General features: G+C 34.9%; 1 protein-coding gene across 2 annotated transcripts in view; it reads left to right on the top strand.

The window, feature by feature from the left end:
- Window positions 1-24991, top strand: part of RP1 (RP1 axonemal microtubule associated) — a 198862-nt gene that overhangs the window by 28374 nt on the left and 145497 nt on the right. For both annotated transcript variants that reach the window (XM_072411198.1, XM_072411197.1), the window contains exons 4-14: window positions 7697-7860; window positions 8746-8832; window positions 9657-9789; window positions 12062-12213; window positions 13966-14044; window positions 17061-17136; window positions 21406-21482; window positions 21567-21598; window positions 21709-21838; window positions 22694-22797; window positions 23735-23911. In XM_072411198.1, coding sequence (XP_072267299.1) covers window positions 7697-7860; window positions 8746-8832; window positions 9657-9789; window positions 12062-12213; window positions 13966-14044; window positions 17061-17136; window positions 21406-21482; window positions 21567-21598; window positions 21709-21838; window positions 22694-22797; window positions 23735-23911 — 1211 coding nt within the window. The remainder of the gene's footprint in view (window positions 1-7696; window positions 7861-8745; window positions 8833-9656; window positions 9790-12061; window positions 12214-13965; window positions 14045-17060; window positions 17137-21405; window positions 21483-21566; window positions 21599-21708; window positions 21839-22693; window positions 22798-23734; window positions 23912-24991) is intronic.

Genomic DNA, 24991 nt, shown 5'->3' with positions numbered 1-24991 from the left:
CTTTGAACGATCGTGTCGTTATCTGTATGTACAGGATCGGTGCTATACGATCGTTCGCAGATATCGTGCAGGATCGTTCGTCGTTCGTTTACAAACGATAATAATTGGAAGTGTGTACGTAGCTAACTTTAAACTAATTTGTAACTTTATTAATTTGTGTTATTTCAATGCATATAGTAAATAAATGCAAAGCATATGCAAATGTGAATATTTATATAAAGTTTATCTAAGCAACTATTTTTGATTTCACTAAATTTCACCTACTATAACCACCTTGTGTTTCTTCATTGTATGGTAAACCTTCCAGTGGGTCTATTATAATTATTTTAAAGCAGGTAATTTGGCATTGAAACTGCCATTGATACTACCATTGAAACACGTGGACCTGGAAGATTCCCCACCAGGGAATGTTTCAATGAATGCTAGATTCCCTGCTTTATACATGATTCCCATGAGTTGTGATATTGAAATGATGGTCATATGCCATAAGTCCCATCTTTGTAATGGATGCACTTATAATTATATATGTTTGTGTTTAGGTGAATTTGAATGTGTTTAGCCCCAAAAGGTGGCATCAAAAGTTAATATTTATATACTCGGAAGTATTCTAAATACCAGTTTAACTGTAAAGTGCTTTCTCCTTTCAATGGTGCTATTTAGAGATATATTTTTTACTTTGATAGAGCTATGGTATATACATTTTATATCAATTTAAAATAAAATGCTATTATTATCTGATGTTATCCTGTTGGGAATCAGGAAGTGAACTGTTTAAGTATTATGTTTCTAGATACATAATTAGCTCTGGATTTTATTCTTTGGTGGTGTTGCCATCATTCTACCAAGGAATTCTACACAAAAATACATCTATCTGAATTAAATACATGCAAGATATTGTTTGTCTGAGCAAAACAAAAAATACATGTTCCGCACATTCTTCTGGACCTTTTTGGTTATGGAAATAAGGAGAGGAAATGTGTTTTTTGCACCATTTTTTATCGATAAAATATGAAAAATGTGTATGTTCTGTGGTCATATACTGAATTAAACTGCAAATTGCCAGATTACATTTCAGATACAAATCCTCAAATATAAGTAACTAACACAAAATAATCTATTAGTGATTTAACTACATTTAAATTTGTAGCAATATTGTAGTAGTATACATTACTAAGATTTACACCTACTTACTATTCTGAAGACCCTTCACAATAATTAGACATGTGCCTCTTGTTGATTCTAATGAACTAAGATTTAGTCAACCCCCCACTGTTTTAAAAAAAATGCTGCTAGGAATATATTTAATATTCAGCTCCCAACAAAGTATACAGACTGGCATTCATTTAATTACTTTATGATGGTTGCATCTGTAACTCAAACCAACTCTGTGTATTTGTAATTCAAACAAGAATGTAACCTTGTTTTTTTTTACGTCTTGTAATATCTAATATATACCTGAATTGTTTATATGTATGAAAAGTAATGGTAAAGGTGGTAAATACATTTCAGGTTTAGATGTGTCATATCTTTACAAGCAGTTCTTGGGTTATTCTTGGGGCTTTGATTATTTTACGTTAGAATAGAATTTGTTTTATGACTTTTTTTTACATATATATATATATATATATATATATTTATATATTTTACATATTTGATAAAACACACTACACTTACAGAGATATATGAACAAAAGTAAACTTGACATATGACAAGATAGATGATACCCTTCTGAAAAACACTGATTGCCTGTTTTGGTGACCAACTAGTTGTATTAGTCCTTATCAGAATTCTTGTTTCGTTCTGAGATTTAAAATTTGGATGCAAGAGACGCTCAGAACATGAAACAGTTGGAATTCATAAACTCCAAGTCAGAATTCATATTTTTTTTAAACAAGTCATATTATACCTGCTCATACCAGGTTTAGTGCAGCTCAGTCACTCCAGCTGAAAACATGTGTCATCATCTAGTGGCCCAGTCTATCAGGCTGGCAGACAATGATTGGTATAGTAATGTCAGATCAGAATTTAGAAAGTAGGACAACAAACTCAGGCTTTATGTGTGTTTTGTTTTTTCAAAGCAGACCTGAACCTGATTTTTTCATTGGTAATAGTTCATAAAAACATAGACCCTATATATTTCTTACATTGGACATAGTCCCTATATCACTAAATAATAATAGTTGGGCCCACTAATATTTGTAAAAAAAAACTGCATTTTTGGTCTTTTGATTCATGCTTGTCATAATCATTAAAACGTATTTAAATTTTAAATTAAATTTTAAATTACCCCCCTACACATGGTAGATTGGGTATTTGCCGTAAAAGTTTTTGTTACATGTGCTGATCCTGCCTGGAATATTGAAAGCTGATAACTTTCTTGCTCTCTGCCTGTGTTATAAAACTAGGTATGAGTGAGAATGCCTCTTACAGTCTCGCAAAAATTTCCCTGAACTTCCAATGGGCCTGCAAAATTTCAGCGAACCGATTTAGCGAATTCCATCGAAGTCCACGGTGCAGGTCCCACGGTCCCTGGGCTGTACTTATCATTGATATGTACAGCCCAGTGACTGTGGGAACCTACGGTCACAGCTGATTGGAGGTGCCTCCATTCAGCTGCGACTGCAGGCGAAGTCAGATGAGCTCTCAATAAAGATTCTCCATTTATATCATTGATAAGTACAGCCCAGTGACAGTGCGAACCTGGACCGTTCATTCGGCGAGAACACAACCTTGTGGTGAATCACAAGGCTGTTCTCGCTTACATGTTCTGTAAGCGTGAAAGGCCCGGTGTGCCGGAATATCAAAATTACAAATTTTGCTCGCTCATCCGTATATAAAACTGATCCTTCACAGATATAGTATAGGGATTAATCATTGCCAGATTAAATCCCCATATAAAAATGAAGACAAAAAAACTTTAAGTTTAAACTTAGGTTTAGATTTGCTTTCTGTCTATGACATGATATAGATAACAGTAAGTACCAGTCTTATGGAAGTATTAAAAGCCAGTTTGTCTCTCAGCACACCAATAATTTAAAATGTTTTACTATACAAACCAGTAATAAAGTTTGCTTTATTGCAAAGTTTTAAAATTGCTATATTACATTGTGTCCTAAAAATTGTTAATAACATACTTTTCTAAAAATAACGGGAAATATTTTCTTTTTAAATTGTGACTTATAATGATATTGGTACGGACTGTTTAATTTTACTCATGTATTGCGAGATGTCTTTATGCGTGGAAATAAATGTTTTGTGTGCACTCATCAACACAAGTAATTGTCACACGTATTTTTTCTCACAAATTGAATTCTATATAATTGTGTAGTTCAAAGCAATTCCAAACTTTACTAGCATAGGGGAGCAGTAAATGAGAATAAGCCATCATAAAGCATGATAGTATTAACCGCTGCTGGTAAAATGGTTCAGATTAATATTCATGTTACAATTCACTATAATAAAAGCTCAAGGAAAAAGGCAGTGTGGTAGAAAGATCACTGATGTGTAAACTTTTGCCCTCCAGGAAGGCACATATAAACCTATTTATTGCTAACCACTGGAGAACCATTTATTCCACGGTCAATTGGATTTTAAACTTCTAAATATCTGCATGCAGAAAATATTAGAATGCGTGTTCTTTGCAGAGTAGTACTGTAAAGGTTCTTTTATGGGAATATGTCTTTGAAAACCTAAAGCCTGACTACAGCTTGCTGATGGTGTGTGAACAAAGAATCACATTCCAGGCACTGGTTACAATGGGTTATTTTTTTAAAAAGGTTCATTTAGTAAAAAATGAATATTCGCTAAGAGTTTAAAGTATGTGTAAATCCTAACAAATATTTTCACTTTTTGCTTACTTTTTGGATTGTTAAATAACCCAAGGAAAATGTGTTGATATGTCTAGTTAATAAGTAGAAAAAATAATTGATAATGCTAATAGTCCTGGGGACTGCATGTTCTTCACACAATACTATTGCCCAACTCCTACTGTGAACAACAGACCGATGTTATGTTAGGGAGTGGAGCCGACATTTTTCTGTAGTCCTATCACACCTACTGTTCTAAGAAATTCTCTCATTGGTACTTGAGGTGAACATTTTTATCTTGCAAACATTCATTTAGGAAAAAAAACCTTAAATTTGTTAGTTATGCAGTCATTAAATGATTTTTGGTATCTGAAGGTAAAGTCTGCAAACTTGAATGAAGTTTACTTTGCTCCCAGTTATCGTATTAAAAAGCATCATAACCATAGATGTGTAAAAATGATCAATATATATTTATTGTGTTTTATAAAGTGTTATCATGTTTGATGGTTTTTGCATATTTATCTTACATTTAATGCATTCAGTAGAAACATTGTTAGACTATAAACATTTCCAACAAAAAGAAAATAAAACACATTATAACACTGAAAATTAAAGAATCATTAAACACAAACAAAAAGACAGCTTTTATGCTTACCAAAAAAACACACACCAAAAGAAGTTATAGTAATGGAAGTTAGTAATGGAAAGAAGAGCACCGTCATGTTATTTTTACACATACCATGTTATTAAAGGGTTACAAATTGTATCACTTTAATAACCAAGAAAAAGTAAGAAATGTTATGAAAGTGAAGGCACAAAAAGGTAATTTTTTACTTTATATAAAAGGATTGTCTACCCCTTTCTGAATAAAAATGTTGAGTTTAGGTACACTTTATTAATTCAACTCGACCCCTTTATTGGCCTTATTGAGCATTGCTTGCCAGGATACCTGGCATTCCAGGCTTTCTCTGCACATGCTAGGAATGAATAAACACATTTACGCATTCTTACGCCATCCTGGCCCGGTCAATCAAGATGGCAGAAATTTGTCTACCACAAGATATAAAAGAAAATAGTGGCACCCTGTGAGGGAATGGGAACAGGTGAGTAATGCAAGTTTAGCTCTGCTTTACAATCCTCCTTATTGACCCATAAAAACATGCTGAACACACAGTTCAAAGACCATGCAGTTTGCTTTTTAAAAATGTTCTCCCAAGCCAAACTGCACATTCAGGACCACAATACAATTCTCCAGGACTACAAATATTTTGAAACCTTAAGGATTTGTCTTCAATGTATGGCAGCAGTGCAGCAGTAAACCTGAGCCTCAATAATATGTGTATTGTCCACCTGAGCTGGTTTAGAAGAAGGGAGAAAGGTGTCAGTACATTGGGGCTGATTTAATAAAGCTGTCCAAAGCTGAAGAGGATACACTTTCATTAGTGAAGCTGGGTGATCCAGCAAACCTGGAATGGATTTCTTCAAAGTATTTTGCTATTTGTTTGCAAATGTTTTCAATCCTGCACCAGATCCATTCCAGGTTTGCTGGAATACCCAGCTTCACTAATGAAAGTGTATCCTCTCCAGCCTGGGAGAGCTTTAAATAATCGGGCATATTTTGTACATTAGTGTCATTGAACGTTTGCTCCCTCTGCTGGTCAGTATTCATAAACATGCAAGTCAACAACATACACAACAAATAAAATCTTATTCTACTGGAGGGCCACTATCATGGTATTTTATTTAGAAAGATACTAATTTATAATTCCCATTAGTAGCAATCAAAACAGTAGTGGTGGGGTTATACAACATTAATTTAGCATATTCCACATTTACAAAAAGTAATAGAGGATGAACACGTGGAAAATTTAATGTTTTGCCAACTGAATGTTAGTAAATAAGGTGAAGCTGTATTAATTTTCAACGCTAACGCAATATTGGTTGTTTGCAGTAAACATAACTTTTCTTTTTTTAAACATTTACTTTGTATGAGGCAACCGTTACCGAACCGTACGCTTCAGTAATGTTTCCACCATTACAACAGTCACCCCATTCTGTGAATACCGATTCTCATCCGATTGTTTTATTTTATTTGTTTATTTCTCAGGTGCTCTTTTAGGTATGTATGAGCTTAACTGTGTATTTTCTTTCACTCCTATATTTAATGGCATCACATCATTTGACTTTGATAACTATCATTTCTTGTTTGGTCTTAAATTTGAATGAAATGAACCCATAATGAGTGAGAAAAAGCAAACAAATATTTCACATTTCTTTAGTAATACCAAAGATAATACAACTAATGATATTAGTATTAATAGTAATACCTCACTTAACCATGAGCTGATCAATGAATCAGAGCATCCACAGTCCTTGTCAGGCAGCATTAGGAAGGTCATTGTTTTATAAATGTATTTTTCTTTTTAAAAAAAATCATATTAATGGTCCACAGGATTTAAAATTTGAATTTAGTGGTCTGTGAGGTCCAAAAGTTTGGCGACCACTGTATTAGTATATCCTTATACTTTGGATTCTATTAATAACTTAGGTATACATGCCTATTGTATACATGAACTCATACTTTGTTTATCATCAATTTGCCCTAAATGATGGGGTTCATTTCTGTTTATTCACAGTTAGAATTCAAGTAAAATGTGTAATAACTAGGAAAACTCTATGAGAAAACAAGAGAACATATATTTATGTGACATAATGCAGATACAAGGTGACATTTTTGGTTCTCCAAATCGCACTACTGCAGGAAGCAGGGATCATGGATGAGTATAATATTGCCCAAACCTAGTTCATTAACTCCTGGTAAACCTAACTACCTTTGGCCTTTCAATTTCATTAATTAATTGTCTGTAAGCTTGTATCTTCTAACCGAGGAGCCAGAACCACTGTTACTAGGGCTTCCTTAAGCTGAGGCTGATTGGCCTCCCAAAGATTGTGACTTATGGGCATTCTTCTGACTGTCAACCACTACAAATAGCGCTTTGTCCATTACTTGTTTATACCAGGCATTTTGGAGCACCTCACAAAATATTTTAAATTCTTAAAGGGTCTGAGAACAAATAGTCTAACCATTGGTTTGAAAAATGATATTTAAAACTGTTTGTGCTTTACTATATAATTACACCATGCATCAAGGCACAGCCAAAGCAAAAGTAACCTATTATAAACTAGTTTCTTTATTATATTATTTAGCAATGGCTGAGACTGGCAATCAGAGATAACAAACTCTTCAACTGACAAAAACATTATCTTAGAGAGAACACATAGGCAAAAGTACCGTGTAAAATGGTTTCAAATCAGGCAAGTCTGTAAACTGAAACTTTTTTAGTCTCCCAAATATATGCATGCAGATTTGTCCAATCTTCAGAGAGCAATTTGCTGGTTTACTGGATTTGATCATCATTGAGGGGTTTATATTATTTTAGTCACTTTGAATCCAGCTTCGCTATTAGGTATATTATAGCATAGACCTGGTGGCACCAAGATACACCTAATATATCTAAACCTAAACCAAAAAGGATACTAATGGCATTCAGTTTAGAAAATTCCTTATAGAAGGATCAACATAGAGTTCTTTTTCAGTTGTACAGTTTTAGGGCTGGCAGGCAGACTTTAGATTTTATGTAGATCTCTTGCAGATGTGCTTGATTTAAATATTATACTGGTGCGTGTATAAATATTACAGACATATAGACCAATCTAAAAGCTTCAATTTCAGATATTTCCTTCCTTTTCTGAATTTTCCTTATTTTCTTATTTAAAGAAGAGTGCAGTCTTACCGAGTTTTACATGGTGTCATAAGGTGCAATTACACTGATGTCACTGTAAATGAGGGTTAAGCTTTCATTTTATTATACACATATTTTATTTTTTAGCTGGAAAATGGAAAGTTTCTGTCTTCACTAGTGCTTTTCCATCGGCTGGGACAACATCTCAAGTATACATCATGTTTTATGGACATCTCAGAGCCTCCTCACCTGTTTTCCTGTACAGTAGTCAAGATGATGCATTCCAGAGTGGCCGTGAGGATACTTTTGATGTACGTATCATATAAGAAATCTACAAGTCTTTGGCCACTGGAGAGGGACAGCATCCTCTCATGCATACACACAATACTTCCTGGAGCAATAAAAGTGGATAATGTGTGGATTTGCAGCAGTGTAATAAATAAACAAATAATAAAAAGGATAGTTGTAGTGATCTAGTAATATCCAGAACATGGACAGAAACCGCCCACTGTCATAATGTTTGTGTCACCTGTCAAACAAATCCATAAAATTCAATTCGAGTGCACAAGAGAATTAAGCTCCACATATAAATATAGGAAGATCTCAGTCCAAAGACACAAGTAGCTCAGTTGACAAGCAAAAATGTGCCTGCTAAGACAAAGGGAGATCTTCTAGACTGGAATATTGACAACTATTATTAAATACACAGCAGAGTGCTTGATTGCCTTCAGTTCCCCATCCAATACTTTCTTTTGGGGTTGGTTTTAATAAGGAATGATTAAATTGTGTTGTTAGTCTTCAGTCCCCTTGCAAATGGTTCCCTTTTCTTCCTATGAAAGCATTAGGAAGTTATGGAAAATCTGTTCTGGGTATGGAGTCTCAACTAAAAATACTCTCTTTTATTTCCCTTCTTGTGATGGGTAAAAAAGGGTTGGGTTTTCCACTAATTTTTTGTTGTGATAACAATAGTTACCAGTACAAATAGAGAAGGTGAACCAACAGGGACTCCATCTTTTCACCAATCAAAACCCAAATAATACTAAGGTTTTTGCTAAAGACACGCTTTAGGTGAAGTATTTTGATTGCTATATTTCATACCTGGTTTGGCTATCACATTTATATTACAAGGTTGTTTATAATCAGGCTGAATCTGGAATTCTTTGGTATAAACAGAAAGTCATATCTCTATATTTCAGGTTAACATTGGAGATGTTGGGGATGTTTATAAGATACGCATTGGACACACAAACTCTGGCGTATCCCCGGGCTGGCACTGTGAAGAGGTAATATCTCTGTACTCATTATGGATTAAAAAAAGGAAATTACTTATATAGATAATGCATTACTATAGTTAAAGCTGTAGTCAAGGATGTGTATTTGGTACCAAAAGATACTGAATTATGTGGTTGTTAAAAAGTGTCCCTTATCTCTTATTATTATTAAACAGTGTTTATATAGCACCAACATATTACGCAGCATGTTACATAGTCCATAGTCATGTCACTAACTGTCCCTCAAAAATGAAACTGAAACTGTGGACTGTGTGTATCAACATGTTTTGTAAGAAATTTATAAAAAAATGAAAAACAATGTAAAAATTATTATTTGTGGGTATTTACCAAAGAAATTGACATTTCAAGCACTAGAATATGTAATTTTGGCCACAGTTTAAATTTATCTTGTGCATGTTCACAAAGATATGTACATGTATATAACCTTCCATGTACAGAGTGCTTTTACAAATTTATTTTTACCTTTACCAATAACAGTGTACATGTTATCCAGTTTTGTTCAAAATAATATGTGTATTAAAAACAGTGAACAGACCCAGAAACATAGCAGAAAATATTTGTTTTAGGTATACTACAGATAAACTAGCATATGTTTGGATGCCAGATTGCATATTCTTTGGAAAATTATATATGTTAGCAAAGTCCATGTATATAAACCATAGTGCATAGTGAATTTGGTGAAGATATATTTTGCTAGTTCACATATGTCTTCAAGATACTGGTGTATGTACAAATCCTAAAGTAAACAAAGCCTATAATTTAGGAATTACAAAAGTTTAGAAATAATCCACTCAACATGGTGTTGGTCTATGCAGGTCCAGCTGTTAAACGTTTTCTCCAATGAGCAATTCTGCATTAAAGTAAAGCGCTGGCTTTCTCAAGATGAGGATGATGGGGAGATCTGCAGGGAGCTTCCAATACTTAGACACGGCCATGCCAAACTGACAGGTAACAGTGTCAGTTCATTATCATCTCTGTTCAGCTTAAAGTGTTTGCTTACTTTGTTCTTTACCATAAAACTTCCAAGACATTTTTCCCCTAATGTACATTCTGGTCATGTATGAACAATTCACACATTTGCTTGCAGAGAAGGTGCGGCTTCACAGTAATTCTAATTTCCATGCTGTGCAGTTGTCCCTTATTCTCTAAATCCCTATGGCAAACAAATTTTAATATTTTATCTGGCAATGAATCTAACCTGTTTTTTTTAGCACCAATAACTTAGAGGCTGCATGGCACAGGATCATGTTAGAAGGTTTCTGCAACCGCACACAAAGTCAGTGTGAAATTCCTGCTGACTGAGACAACCATGCATCATGTAAAGTTCAGCCTAAACAAAACATGACCTTATGTTTTTATAACTGTAATGATTTATTGAAAGACTTAACCTATTTAAAGAAGCCTTAATGGAATATGGCTGCATAAAAAAATAAAAGAATACTTTTTTTGTGCTTCTTCCCACAATTACACTATGTGTTAGACAATTATGATTTTACTATAAAACTTTCTAACACTATACCCCCAACCCTCATAAACTAATCTGCACAAACACCACTAACACCAACTTCTACATACCTCTGTAGCAAAGTAGCAGAGCAGTTTCCTGTGCAGTTTTTTTAATTTTCATTTCGGCATGCCGGACCATTAGTAAATTACAATATTTATGTCCTGAAAGAGTATTGCATGTTTTCTATCTTGTCACAAATATTTCAGTATTACCAAAGATCTTTGACCTGTTCAAGGAATTTCAGTACATGAGAAAGGATTGTTGATAAATCGGAAAAGATTTGCTGATCAGAAAAGATTTGTTGATCTTCTTAAGCTCCACTAAACATGTTTATGTACCAAATTTATTTGCAAAATGTTCTAGTGAATTCTTAGATTTTTAGTTCAGAAAACAAGAAAACATTAAAACATAATAAAAAAATCATCTGGCCCTTATTAGGTTTCACATTTATTTCAAAACAACTTTAGGGGTAATAAACAAAACACTAAAATAATATAAGGGACTTTTAAGGCATCAATCCACATAACAATTTGTAAAATTCCAACATAATTTACTAACAAAATTGCATTTAAACACAATTATGCTCTTGACACGTTTTTCAGACTTTAGTCCGCTTCTTCAGAAGACAACTGAGTTAAAGATTATGCAGTTCACATCATATCGATTAGCAGTCCCTCACAAAAGGGCTAACAAAAGCTAACTAACTCATTATCCCTTTTGTGAAGGACTGGAATATCATGGGCTGGGATGTGGCATCTATGGCAAGATATATAAATTGATGCTAATAGGAGAACATCTTGGAAGTTTAACTTCAGGGATCAAACAATACACAGCAGACTCCACTGTGTCATTATTTATTTCAAAAAATTCAAAAGTCAAAATCGATAAGTAATGTGTGAAAAATAGGTACACCCCAAAAATTAAATACTTTTAAAACCACCTTTAGCAGAAATAACCTAAAATAATAATTTTCTTTATGACTTCATCAGTCTTTCGCATAATTGTGGATAAAGTTTATCCCACTCTTCTTTACAACATTGCTTCAGTTCATTGAGGTTTTTGGCATTTGTTTATGCACAGTTCTCACAAGGTCTTGCCACATCATGACAGTCAGGTTGAGGTCTGGACTTTGACTAGGCCATTGTAATACAATGATTCTCTTCTGGCCAAGCTTTAGCTATCACACATATGGACTTACATCTGACTCTAAAATACATTGGTTTACAGAGGGGTTCATGGTAGACTTACTGACTGCAGGGGGCCCAGCACTACCACCATGCACTGACAATTGGTATGAGATGTGCAGATAAGCTGTGTTTGGTTTTTGCCAAATGTGGCTTTGTGTATTATGGCTAAACATCTCCACGTTTGTCTCACTTGTCCAAAGGATATTATTTTTAGAGACAAGTGGGTACAGTGCAACAGTGCATCAAACTTTTAGAGACCCAATATGACATTTTGACATGTACATTTTGAAGCATAAAATATGTTGCTTCAAGTTATAGGTTGGGATGTAGAGGGAAAAAGCTGCATGCCCCTTTAAATATTTTTAATCATACAATTAGTATTCATTAACTGAGGAAAACTTTTAAAAAGAACTTATATAAACCAGGTTCTAGTGAAACAAATTATGCAACAATATGTTTTTTTACTGTATTGCCATGATCTTTAAAAATTTTATCCACCAAATTAAATTACACATTTTTTTTTCAGTCACAAAATACAAAATTCAGGTTGTAACAGGAGATCTATGGAATGCAGAAACAGAAGCCAATGTCTACATATCACTCAGTGGACAATATGGTGACACAGGCTCAAGGCAATTGTTAAGGTCAAACAAACCAACTCCATTCTTTAAAGGACAAGTAAGTGATTAGGGTTTTTTTCTTGGTTTAAATCTTCTAAGATATGACATACTAAAGGCCACCCCCAGATTCTAAAAGGAGGGTATTTAAGTCCCTTCCCAAAAAAGTATTACATACTTTAAGCACCTAATAATTTACCTATAGCTGTAATGTCAAAGTAGCTGGCATTCACTATATATATGTACCAGATATATACATATACAGAGATATGTATGCCATACAGTGATAACCCTAAAGTTAATCATTTGCAATTTATTTTTATCAGAACATAAACCTTTAAGTCATTATAGGGTTTTTACTTCATGGGTTCAGCTGTCTACATTCACTGAATGATGGTTCCTAAGTTTTTGCTAACTGAGAAATTTGGTTGCTACTATTACAATATGTCTTGGTGCCCATTTTTTCATGGATTTTCGGGAATTCTTTTATTGGTTTTTCATATGCAAAACATTGTTGGGCAGGGGAGAGGTATATAATGATAAAGCTCTGACCATAGTGGTTTAGGAAAGACACAGGTTTGGGGTACTGAATTAAAAGAAAGTAAGTGCTCAAGCTATTTAAAGCACAGGTTATGATATCTTAACACAAAATGAATATTTAGGCTGCATGTACACACTCAGTTATTGTTGTTGGAAATGATCTTTCATGAGACAAAAGTCAGAAAGATGAACAAACAAATGCTATATACACACAGCGCCATTTTATTCTGTTTGGAGGGGGGTGAACGAGCGAGCAGTCGTTCGTTGTCTGTTGTTTATGGATTCCTCCTGATCCAAGGACATTGGACAACTTCTGTACACGTCAGTCTCTTGCCTGATTGTTTGACTCAGGCGAGAATTTTCTGACGTGTACATAGCCTTAGACGATAGTCTGACCAGGGCTGGATTTATCCTTCTGTTACCCAACTTGATTATCTTGTTCCCCCCTCAGTTGACAATGCTTGTGTTGATATGAAAATACAGAATTTCCTATAGACTTCCCATGGACTATAGGGACTATAGGGAAAAGGATGTTTAGGTGGAATTATGTGATATGCACACTTCAATTGGCTTGTATGGGAAAAAAAGTTTAGATATGAATTGTGGTATATAGGTAAATAAACAGTACATTTTCCTACCACCAAATTACCAAACAGTGCTGAGACAACAATAACAAAAACCTAGGTAGTTTGCACTGACAAGCAGGGTTTTAGTTCTTTACAGTAAAAAAGAATTTATTACTATCAGTGATTAATGCCAATTGTTGGTTAGTAGCTTTATGGCACTCCTGATAAGCCTACCACCCTAGGCCATAGCCAGTGTTGACTGTGCAAAAATCCAGACCTGACCAGTTGATTTTACACATATTGCCTTTATCTAATTATGCATAATCTGCATGCTTGCAATTATGTAGAAACGTTTTTAATTAGTTACAGATTATTGTTCTTTTACAAATGCAAAAATAAGTCCTCTATTTAGCTTTTGGCTACAGTCTTTTGGATTTGGTTCCCCTGGCATCCAGGATTAAGATTAAGATCCTATTGACAAAATTGTGCTGTTGTTAGAATGATGAAGTCTGGCAATTATGTGACTTCATTATAAATAATTGATTACAGTAGTATAACTAAATTGCTTTTATTGTAATTAAATTAAAAAGTCATTCTTATAATCCAAGTGAATGTCAAAACATTTACAGTGCATTTTAAAACAACATCACCCGTTATCCAAATTATATTAAGCTTTTACTTAGCTTTCCTTAATTGCTTTTGTTTAGACTGACACTTTCTTTGTGGAAGCTGTTCATCTTGGTGAGTTACGCACTGTTATTATAGGACACGATGGACTTGAACCAGGTAAGATTTGCTTTTTAGTCATACATTCTAGAGTGCTAGTTGTATACAGCATATGCTGCATGGTATCATTATAATCTTTTAGTTAAATTGTAATTAAGTGTTTATACACAAATACCGGAAACAATTTGCAGTGTAATGATATTTTTAGTGGACATCTGGAGAAGCCAAGGTACGTGGACACAGTACAATATAGGTATAATACAAAAAGGCAGGGTTTTAAATGAGTACAGGCACAGAACAAGACTTAGTTCTAAGACATGGTGCAGGACAACACAAGCCCAGTATGGTGTTCCTACGTCCCTGTCTGCATTGGTTTTTTCACTTATCTCTTTCTCGTTAAAGCGCAGGTGCATCTGTCCTGCACATGCTGGCAGTTCTGAGCCCGGGCATCCCTGCTCTTCCACATTTATTCAGTATCGCCTCTCCCGCCAGCCAATTAGGAAATAGCCTCTTAATCATCACTGGCTATTAAGCTAGCTCAGACACAGCACCCAGCTTTAGTGCAATGTGTCTCCCCTAGTGCCGAGCCCCCTAGCTCTGCTGGGCATTTGGGTGATCCAGCAAACCTGGAGTAAAGTTCCTAAAAGTCATTAGCTAGTTAGTAAATGATTTCATTTCTGTTTTCAATTTGAGATGGATCTATTACAGGTTAGCTGAATCACTCAGCTTCACTGATGAAATTGTATCCTTTCCAGCCTTGGAGAGCTTTAATAAATCAGGCCCATTGTGTTTAGATGAGTCATGCCAACAATTCCTTTACAGCATCAGTCTCTAACTCTCTGACTTTCACCTTTCCCAAGGACATAGAGGTGGGTCTCTGACAGGTAATGCCAGGAGATATGTGTATGATACCCAACTAATCCATCAACCTATCTGGGTGTTAAAACAAAACTAATTTGTGTCTAGATTCTATTGATTCACAGGGGAACCCATATAATAGGATCAGTATCTAATTGATTGCTGCACAAATATATCTGCTGAGTCAGTCAACACATTTATATGCGTATAAGCATTCAGGAATTAAAAAAAAACATTACACTAAATCAGATATACTGTAAGATATTTTTTTTGTTTGAATTGAACACTCATTGTCAAGTGGCTCTCAAATCTTTTACAATGCTTGCTTCTACATCAGCATGTATGAATATATGTCTGTTAAAGCTTGGGCTGAACAATAAACCAAAAAGCAGAAGAGAGCAGAAATATGGAAACTGTTGCCTATTTGTTTTATAATGTACAGGCTCTGGTGCTTTTACCCTGTTCTGGTTTTAACGCCTACACAAGTCTTACCTCCAATTCTCCAACACCTAGGTTAGTGAAGCCAGGTCCAAAAGAACAGCCTGGGAATTTGCATTAATATTAATATTTTTATAGCGCCAACATATTATGCAATGCTGTGTATTAAATAGGGGTTGCAATTGACAGAGAGATACAGACAGTGACACAGGAGAGAGAACCCTGCCCAGAAAAGCTTAGAATCAACAAGGTGGGGGGAAGTATCACACAATCGGAGGGGAATATGGAATGTGGGGTAAGTAGTGAGTGTTTTAAGAGGCGGAAGAAGACAGGTAGGCAAGTTTGAAAAGATGGGTTTTGAGTGCCCATTTAAATGAGCAGAAAATAGAAATGGAAGACCATTCCAGAGTGTCAGGGCAGCTTTAGAAAAGTCTTGGAGATGTGCGTGTGACGAGGGTATGAGGGGGGAAGTCATTAATAGGTCATTGGAGGAGCAAAGAGAGCAGCTACAGGTGTATTTTTCTATCAGGTCAGAAAGGTACGTGGGATAAGATTGTTTACCCCCCGACGGTGATCCCGAGTGATCCCGAGCTCGGGGTGAATTTTTTTGTATCAAAAGCGGTAACCCCCGAGCCACACTTGGGGTAGCAAAAAAATAATCCTACCTGCTCCCCCCGATCCAGCGGCATCCTCTAGCAAACCCCAGCCGGGTTCTGCATCACATCCTCGGCTCAATATGATGCGTGAAGCGTCAGTACGCTGAGGAGGCATGGCTTGGTGGAAAATATAATCCTACCTGCATTGCAATCTACCTACATTGTAATCTGCTTTTAAAACATTGATCACAGCGAATGAATCCAAACAATAAATCCAAAAGTTTATTCTATTATTGTTCTCTTGTTTGAAAAAATTTTAATTTTTTTTAAATTTTTCAATTTTTCAATAAAATGAATACATTCATTATTTTTTATATTTAATATTTATAATTATTTATTATATTTTTTTTATGATTTGTGTTTCAAACTTATCATACCTGGGAGTTATTCCTAAGAAATATACGGACATAATCAGGTGGCCAGGGAGGTTGAACACTTTTCTAGAAGATTTTGGTTTGGTCATGTGATTTCCAGGTGCATGTGTCCTCTTCTTGTTTGCTTTATCTCTTCTGCTGGTTGGTGCTGGAGGATGCAGAGAATTGGGGCTAATTTGAGGTTCAGGACACTCTGCACTTACAAGATGTCCTCAGACTAACCGTTGTAAAGATACTGGATATTATTTACCCTAAACAACTCAGGGCAACCAGCAGGGTACAGTTTATACAGTGGGGAAACTGATACAAGATGAGTGCTTTTGCTCCTTCAAAGAGAGTTTAAACTGTAAACCCATGGCCTGTTAAGTATTTAAAAAGTATAGGAACCTTAGCAGAGTCCAAATTACAAGTTATATTCTGAAATTTACGTGCCAAGGACTTTCAGATATGGCCCACCGTATTTTGTATTCAGCAAAATGGGCGTCAATTTTAGGTACATTATTTAGATTTTGAATTGCACAGTTCCTAATTTATTCAAGATGACTAAATCTGCTCTGCAGATGCTGTTTTAGAACAAATACACTGACATTTCAATTACAAGTGTTTTTTTGTGCCAAGAGTGCGACTTCATACATGAAGAGGTTTTAAAAGGCTTTTTGTAACACCTGGACAAATTCAGAAAATCAAGTTTGATTATGAATAAGTTTATATGGCATGTACATGTTATAATTATTATTTTATTATTGCTAGGCAATGGTTGGTACTTGGAGAAAGTGAATGTCTATGATGAACTTAAAGACAAGGAATACTCCTTTTTATGCTACAGGTTTGAAAAAAATCTCTTTAACTTTATTTAAAATAGCTTTAAATTTTTTGCTGTTTTTTTACAACTTACTTTTTGTAATAACTTACTTTTCGTAAAAGAAGTGTGAAAGCTGTCCAAAATACCTACTTACCAAATATAGAATAGATAATGTTTGAAGAAGTTACTATCTCATAACCTCATGAACTGTATTTAATACATTAAATTTTAATTTAGTTAATTTTAATTTAGTTAATGAGTTTTATGTTTTAGATTTTATAAAGCTTTTTTTAATCATGGAATAGCATTTATTATGTATTTTTAAATAATTACATCTACATCCAGGAGGTTTACTCTTTTGATTTCAACATTATGTTTTTGACTTACAATATTTAGATGGTTTAATATGGTCAATAAGTGTGAAGTGGCTCTCCTAATTGATAAAAGGCCATTTCCCACTATTGTGCCACTGATGTTTAATGGTGGGTTACCTTCTTCTGCTTAATCTCACAGATTGCAATGAAGGGATAGGCAACCAATTAAGGGGCCCCACACAATATTGCAGCAGATCAAAATAATAAAATTTACACACATATGAAAACTTTTAGAAGGGTTAGGCATATCTCAATCCTATAATGAAAATGTTACATATATTAAGTCCTCAGATAGGATGCCCAAATTAGACCTTACCCCCTTATAGTTGTATGTGGTAATCATGTGAATACCACAAATTCTGAACCTGGGGGGGCTAGTCTTTGTCCCTCTCAAAAACAGTGGTGGGAGTCCTGGTCGGCCCCCGTGCTGCATTCTAAACATGTCTGCCTTCCTTCATCTCAATTACATTGGTGGAATGGTGGATAAATAATTTACAAAGGAAAAACATTGTTTTATACTGCATACTCTACTATATTTTACCTAATGATCTTACATCATATGTGTCATAATAATATTATATTACTAGTACAATTCCTTTTTTTTTTTTTTTTTTTTTTTATTGGTTAAGTTAAGTTAAGTTAAATACAATGGTCCACCCTGCTGATGATACTATATACACCCACTTTAAAATACAGTACTTAGTCTTTTTTCATGTCATATCTTTATTATTATTATTATGATTATTACTACTATTATTAAAAATAATAATAATACATTATATTTATATAGCACCAAAATATTAAGTTGCACTGTACATTAAATAGGACTTGTTTAAAAGAGCTTACAATCTAAAAGGAGAGGAATGAGCAAGCCATAGGAATGGGGCATATGGAATAGTAAGTAGTAAGGGTTTAAGAGACAGAAAAAGAAGGGTAGACATGTTTGAAAAGATGGGTTTAAATGGTGATTTTAAATGTGCAAAATTTTGAGAAAGAGATTGGGGAAAAGTCTTGGAGTCGTGCATGTGTCATATGCTTTCACAAACCAGCCTCTCTAGTATTGTCACATACAGAACTTCATTTGCAATGTAATGTATGAAGCAGAATTGTTCTCTGGATTTCTTTTTTCACTGCATTGTTTCGAACCATTGTGTTGCAGTGTTGATATTGATGTTTTAGGATGTTGCATTTTATTGTTGGTTCCTAACTTTACATCCAACTTAATAAGTGAAAAAACTGAATAAATAATGCACATAATACAATAATGATTAATCTCTTACATTGCTTCCTATACAATGCAAGGGAAGGTTTTTCAGCATGGCAATCCTATTTAGCAGCTAGTAAAAACTTTTTAAATTACTAAAATATTCCTCTTTACAATTTGCTGGAAGCAATACATGTATATTTACCTCTTGTTTGTGTTGTCACTGAAAAGAATTTAGAGAGTTTTTAATCTTTGTCATTTCAAAGATCTTTATTTCTTGATAGCAGACAATGATGAACATCGCAAAAGCATTGTGCGTGTAAACTTTTCATAAAAGGAACATTTGAAATGCAAAAATCTTTCATATTCCAGCACGACTCAGAGAGCAACTAATGAAATCTTGCTAAGAATGGTTGTTCTAGTGTTTAATACTATGACATTATCTGAAAATCAGCATGGCTTTATATTCTGTCATGAAACATAATTTTTGTTCAAATTGGTGACAAGAAAAATAGTGTAATCATTTTTCTGTCCCTCCAATTTCCTTCTTGTGTTTCTTGTTAAATTGTGAGGAATTTTGTAGGCAGATAAACCTCTCAGATACACTATTTGTAATAGTATCCACCCTTGGCAATTCTTGCCAAGCGAAGCTGGTTGATCCAGCAAACCTGGAATGGATCTGGTAAAGGGCTCAAAACATTTGCTAGCAAATAGCAAATTACTTTTAAGAAATCCATTCCAGGTTTGCTGGATCACCCAGCTTCACTGATGAAAGTGTGTCCCCTCCAGCCTTGGAGAGTTTTAATAAATAAGACACTTTATGCAAGTTAGCAGGTTCCCCCCATGTTTGCGTGAGTCCTCCCCCTTGAACATTCCAAAAAACATGCATTTAGATTATTTGGCTTGCCCCCAAATTGGCCTTAGACTGTACCAATGACATATGACTATGGTAGGGACATTACTTTGTGAGCCCCTTTGAGGGATAATTAGTGACATGACTATGGACTCTGTACAGCGCTGCGTAATATTTCAGCGCTATGTAAATACTGGATAATAATATTAACACTGGTCAACAAACATTTTTTTGCCAAACAGATTAAAGTAATTTTAGGTTACAATATGTTTGATGCACAGATTCCAAATATGTTATTAGTTTTGCTAGATTGGCGCTAGTTTTTGAAATAATTGATCTCAATAATAACCTCAGATATTCCCACGTATACACAAATAAATTTTTGAAATACTTAATGTCAATATATTCTATATTCAGTATATTTACAGAACTAATCACAAAGAAGTCAATGAAAATCTCTGTTTGTATGATTTCCTTTTATGCTGATGATTATGCTGAATCCCCTACGTTTGTAGTAGGCGTGTGCTGTGCGGGACCCGCACAGACCACACCCACTCTGATTCCAAGAAAGTGCTCCGCACGAAGTCCGGTGTCAATGCAAGCTCCAAGGTGAGCACTTTCTTGGAATCAGAGTGGGCGTGGTTCATGCAGGTACCGCACAGCACACGCCTACTACAAAGGTAGGAGATTCCCTGTGCACACACACACGGGCCGCATAGTATTGTTTTTTGACAAGGAATCTCTCACGCCACCCTGGTGGGTGGGTGTGTGCTGTGCGAGACCGGCGCAAAGCACACCCACACTAACCCTGAGTACGTGCTCTGTACGGAGCCTGCATTGACACTGGGCTCTGTACAACACCGCCCCCATGCCTATATGTGGCGTACTTTCCTTGTTACTGAGCAACCATCAGGACATGTGGAATGTACAGAGGGATCTGCTGCAGATCAGGCAGATGTGTAAAATTATTTCTAAATGTGTAGAATGTGTAGAATTTCCAACATTAGATTCAGCAAAATTACACCTGCCACATCCCGAAATTAACAAATAGTAGAAAAAGAAAAGATGAGGGAATTTAAAGGGTGTATATATATATATATATATATATATATATATATATATATATATATATACACATATACACCCGAATATGTTGACGAGTAACTTAAATAACTTTACTTAAAATTACTTAAATTCAAAGTCATGAGAAATCTCCCCTCTTGAAGAAGTGGACCAGATCCACGAAACCCATTGAGGATGATTGATGCACATGTGGTTTGCATGTCTTGCTGTATTTTCGCTTGTTTTTAATATTTATATGTTACTGGTATTGTTGAATTTTACAACTGTTAGTTACTTGGGAACATAATCATGTGTGTGTGTATATATGTAATAAAACACAAAGAAACTATTATGGTGCTTGGCATGAGAATAGTGGCCAGCTGCACTGGCACGTTTAACCAGACCCCCTAAAAAAAAAGTCAGGGTACAATAAGAGAACGTAGGCTTTAATTTGCCAGAATGATTTTGGTTAAAAACCTGTTTAGATTTATTTGTGTTCTGTGTTAAGAAATGAAAAGTATGCCATTTGCAATAAAAAAATTCATAAAATTGTTAATTTGCATTTAATATTAATGGTTCAAAGAATGTTAGGCTGAATGGTCAGCACCCACACATTTTCACCTCACAAAATCTGGCCCTCTTTGAGAGAACTTTGGACACCCCTGCTTTAAATAGACACATTTAAATACAATGCTTTGACATGTGACAATCTATTGTTACTGCAATAAAAATATGGAAAAAGCACAGTGTGGAAAAAATGCAGCTTTTGAAAGAAACTCATCATTCCTTTGTTTTTCTAGATGGCTGGATGAAGGAGAGGATGATGGAAAAATTGTCAGACGCTTGTCTGTGTTAGATGACGCTGACCTCCCAGCCAGTAAGTAACCAAATGAATGCTGCTTGTTTATATGGTGCAAATGGATAATCCTGGTTTAAAATGCAATGTTTCTTAAATTCACAGGGCATGAATTTGAACTAAAGAAAAAGGAAATGGTATGTTGTAAATACTCAATACCGTGCTAATTTCTTTCAATATAATGTATACACAATTTTAAGTGCCGTAAAGTACATTATATAATTTTTATGCTATACTTCTAATGTAGTGGGATGCAGAGAAATGGAAATATCAGCATGAAAACAGTTTGCAGTTTTATTGCAAATCAACAAAGAAATTTATCCGCATTACCCCAGGTGGACAGGTGGATGCCCTCGGGGATAAAAAGGACACATATGGTAAATATTCTATTAACATTGAATTCTCTGTTTTGTGGGTTTTTTTTGCTAATGATAGTGGCACATGGAGTAAATTTACCCTACAGGACAGTAGACAGCCACAATAACTTGATGCTACACTGAGACAATGACCCTGGTTTATTGCAGTTCTCCAAGAATAGAGAAGATACACTTTCAGCAGTGAACCTGGGTGATCCAGCAAATAGCTTTTTGTTAGCAAATATTTTCAATCCTGGACCAGATCCATTCCAGGTTTGCTGGATCACCCAGGTTCACTGCTGAAAGCATATCTTCACCAGGCTTGCAGAACTATAATACATCAGGCCTAATATTTTAGGCAACACTGATATAAACCATTATTTAGTATACCCTGTGAAAGAAAAGAAAATATTTAGGTAATGTACGCAATATTTCAATGAACCCGGAGGGGGGGGATTCAAATGCATAATATAACACATAATATACAGAGAGCTTCCGTCCTCATTGGCTGCACTCTTCTCGGTGACACAAAGGATCTGAGTCCTCTCCCCAACCTTTTTGTTCTGCCAATCACGTAGGTCTTCTCCTCTCTCTTGCCATTTCCGTCAGCAAATCACACAAGCTGGCTTAGATGATTGGCTGAATAAATTGACAGGTAAGAGGATGCGGTTACTTCCTGTCACAGCAAAGCCTACAGCCAATGGGGATGTGTGAAGCTGATTCGGCACAGCCCACGGCGTGGTACCAGTCTGAGGCCCAAGGGTTGTGTACCCCTGTAAATGTGTATTGGTGCCTGTTTTAACATCCTGTAAGTACTCTGTTTAACAATATAGTATTGGTGACATTCAATAATAAAATTCTCCTAAAACTCTGCAGGTATTTTTGATGTAATGGTGAAAAGAGGAAATGTTCGTGTTTTTAGAAGTCATCACATCAGAAATCTTTCCTTGGCACTTGACAAGGGAAAAGCAAGTGCAATGGTATGTATATGAAGATTATACTTTTGTTTTAGGGCAGTAGAAAAGTTTTATGATTACAGTTTACCCTAGAACACGCTTTCTAGTTATGTTTATAGTGTTACATTTTTCTTCTTCTTTGGTAGAATGTTGTTCACTACAACGCCTTCCATCAGCAGATCATGTCATCTATGTATAATGAACCATTTTAAGTTAGATTTTGCTGCAGGGATGTCTTGTGTACTTTTATATAATGAATAAGTTATGACTCCTATAGAAGATGCATTAAATACATTCTGTTTGTGCTGATTATGTTTTTGTTATACTTAATGCTGTCTGACCTATTTTTCTTGTATACTTCACACTTAGATGATGTACAGAATTCACCTGTGCCCTATAACATAGTTGCCATATTTACAAAGTGAAAATTGCTGTTTCTTCCAAATATATTATTCTAGCGTCCTAATAAATTATAATAAAGAATTACAATTACAAAATAAATATTGATCACACAGATGATTTGCAGAAAATTGCAAAAGCTGTGTAACATCTTCTTTGAGTTTAGTTTACAAATGTATGCCTTTCTCATTATAAACATGTATGGCATGAAAGTCGACAGTTGAAAGTTGCCATCATAATCTTTACATCATTGTAACATTTATTTACTGGCCATTGAAATAGTTTCAAAGGAAATGTATACCTATTTAATGGTACACAAATTTGGGATTACAATTGAAAACAATTGTATCACCATGTGCTATTATACAAAAAATGTATGATTGTTATTTCGATATTTATAAAAAAACATGTTTGTTAATATGCAGGCTCTGCATCCTGCAAGTTATATAACAATACTTTCATGGAAAATACTTCAATCAAAACTCATAGGCATGCACTAAAGTCGCTGTACATTACAATAAAATAGGGAATAATCATTGTGTTTTGTACTGTGTTTTTACAGGAAAACAGTGGTGTTCTATGTGAGCTGCTGGTCCATGTTCAGTTAAACAGATGTGTTATGTTGGAATCCACTAGGATGCCTGGCATGACCATTGCCTTTAACAGTGATGGTGAACCTGCAGATGACAACACTACCGGCTATGCTGACATCTCTAAAGAATTTGCTGTGCATGTGAAGGTGAAAAGTATTTTCCAACTCTTGTGTCAGGTTTATCCATGATCATTTCTTTTTAGTATAGCACTCATTTTTTTCTGTTCACTTACCTCATTTAATGGCCTGATTAACAAAACATGCAATATGAATTACAGAATTATAACGGTTCTTAACCCTGACACTTTAGTGTCTTATGATCAAAAGGATAAAAAGAATTTAATGCAGTAAAAAGCCATGGTATTTGTTATTTCAGTAGCTCTTTGAACCCTTTCAATTTCATTTATATCTGAAATAAGGACATTAACATGTGACATTGGACTTAAATTTGACTACTGTAGCTATCTATAAAAGTTATGGTATGTAAGTGAATTAATAAATAAAATACCCAACAGCCCCCCTCTATGCCATTATATTCTCAATGACCTCCCAACCAATAATTCTTTAGGTGGGGCCACATCCTACTCTGGACATTTGCTCAATGCCCCTTGGTAATGTATATATTATTACAACTATAAATAGGATCATGAGATTACTATAAGAATATTAAATTACTACCTTGAATGCCTGCAATATTGCACTTTTCTTTTATACTTTTAAAAATTCTATACACAATGATATTTGGTGTAACTCTTTATTAATTTGTCCTACATTTTACTGGTTGCTGGTATATTTAGTATATTGGCATATATATTTCATTTTTTTGTTTCAATCCTTTTTTTTATTGAATAATAATAACATAACAAAACAGGTACAGAAAATGGCACATACATAAACACGGAGGTTCACAGCCCTTCATTGCAATAACACATTGTACAAGAAGTGACATTTTTCATTGACATATCGCTACTTAAAATAAAATGGGGTCAACCACAGGGAAAAACATATAGGGGTTGGGAGGTAACACAAAAGGGAAACACCCCATATCGAACAGTTTTTGTTGCCTGAGTGAGAAACCATAACAAATATTAGGAAACCAATAACTCGAATAACCCTCGAGAGCCTCATATCCGCTCTCTGACCCCTCTCTGGTTACAACCAGGGATGCCACCATAGATTCCTAACCATAAACAAAGGCAAAACAGTTAGCCCAAGGGTAAGCGTGGG

Source organism: Pyxicephalus adspersus, chromosome 5 (genome assembly GCF_032062135.1).
Source record: "Pyxicephalus adspersus chromosome 5, UCB_Pads_2.0, whole genome shotgun sequence".
In the NCBI taxonomy this organism is placed as follows: Eukaryota; Metazoa; Chordata; class Amphibia; order Anura; family Pyxicephalidae; genus Pyxicephalus; species Pyxicephalus adspersus.
Note: the sequence above shows the minus strand (reverse complement) of the source record. Positions and strands in the feature narration are given on the sequence as shown.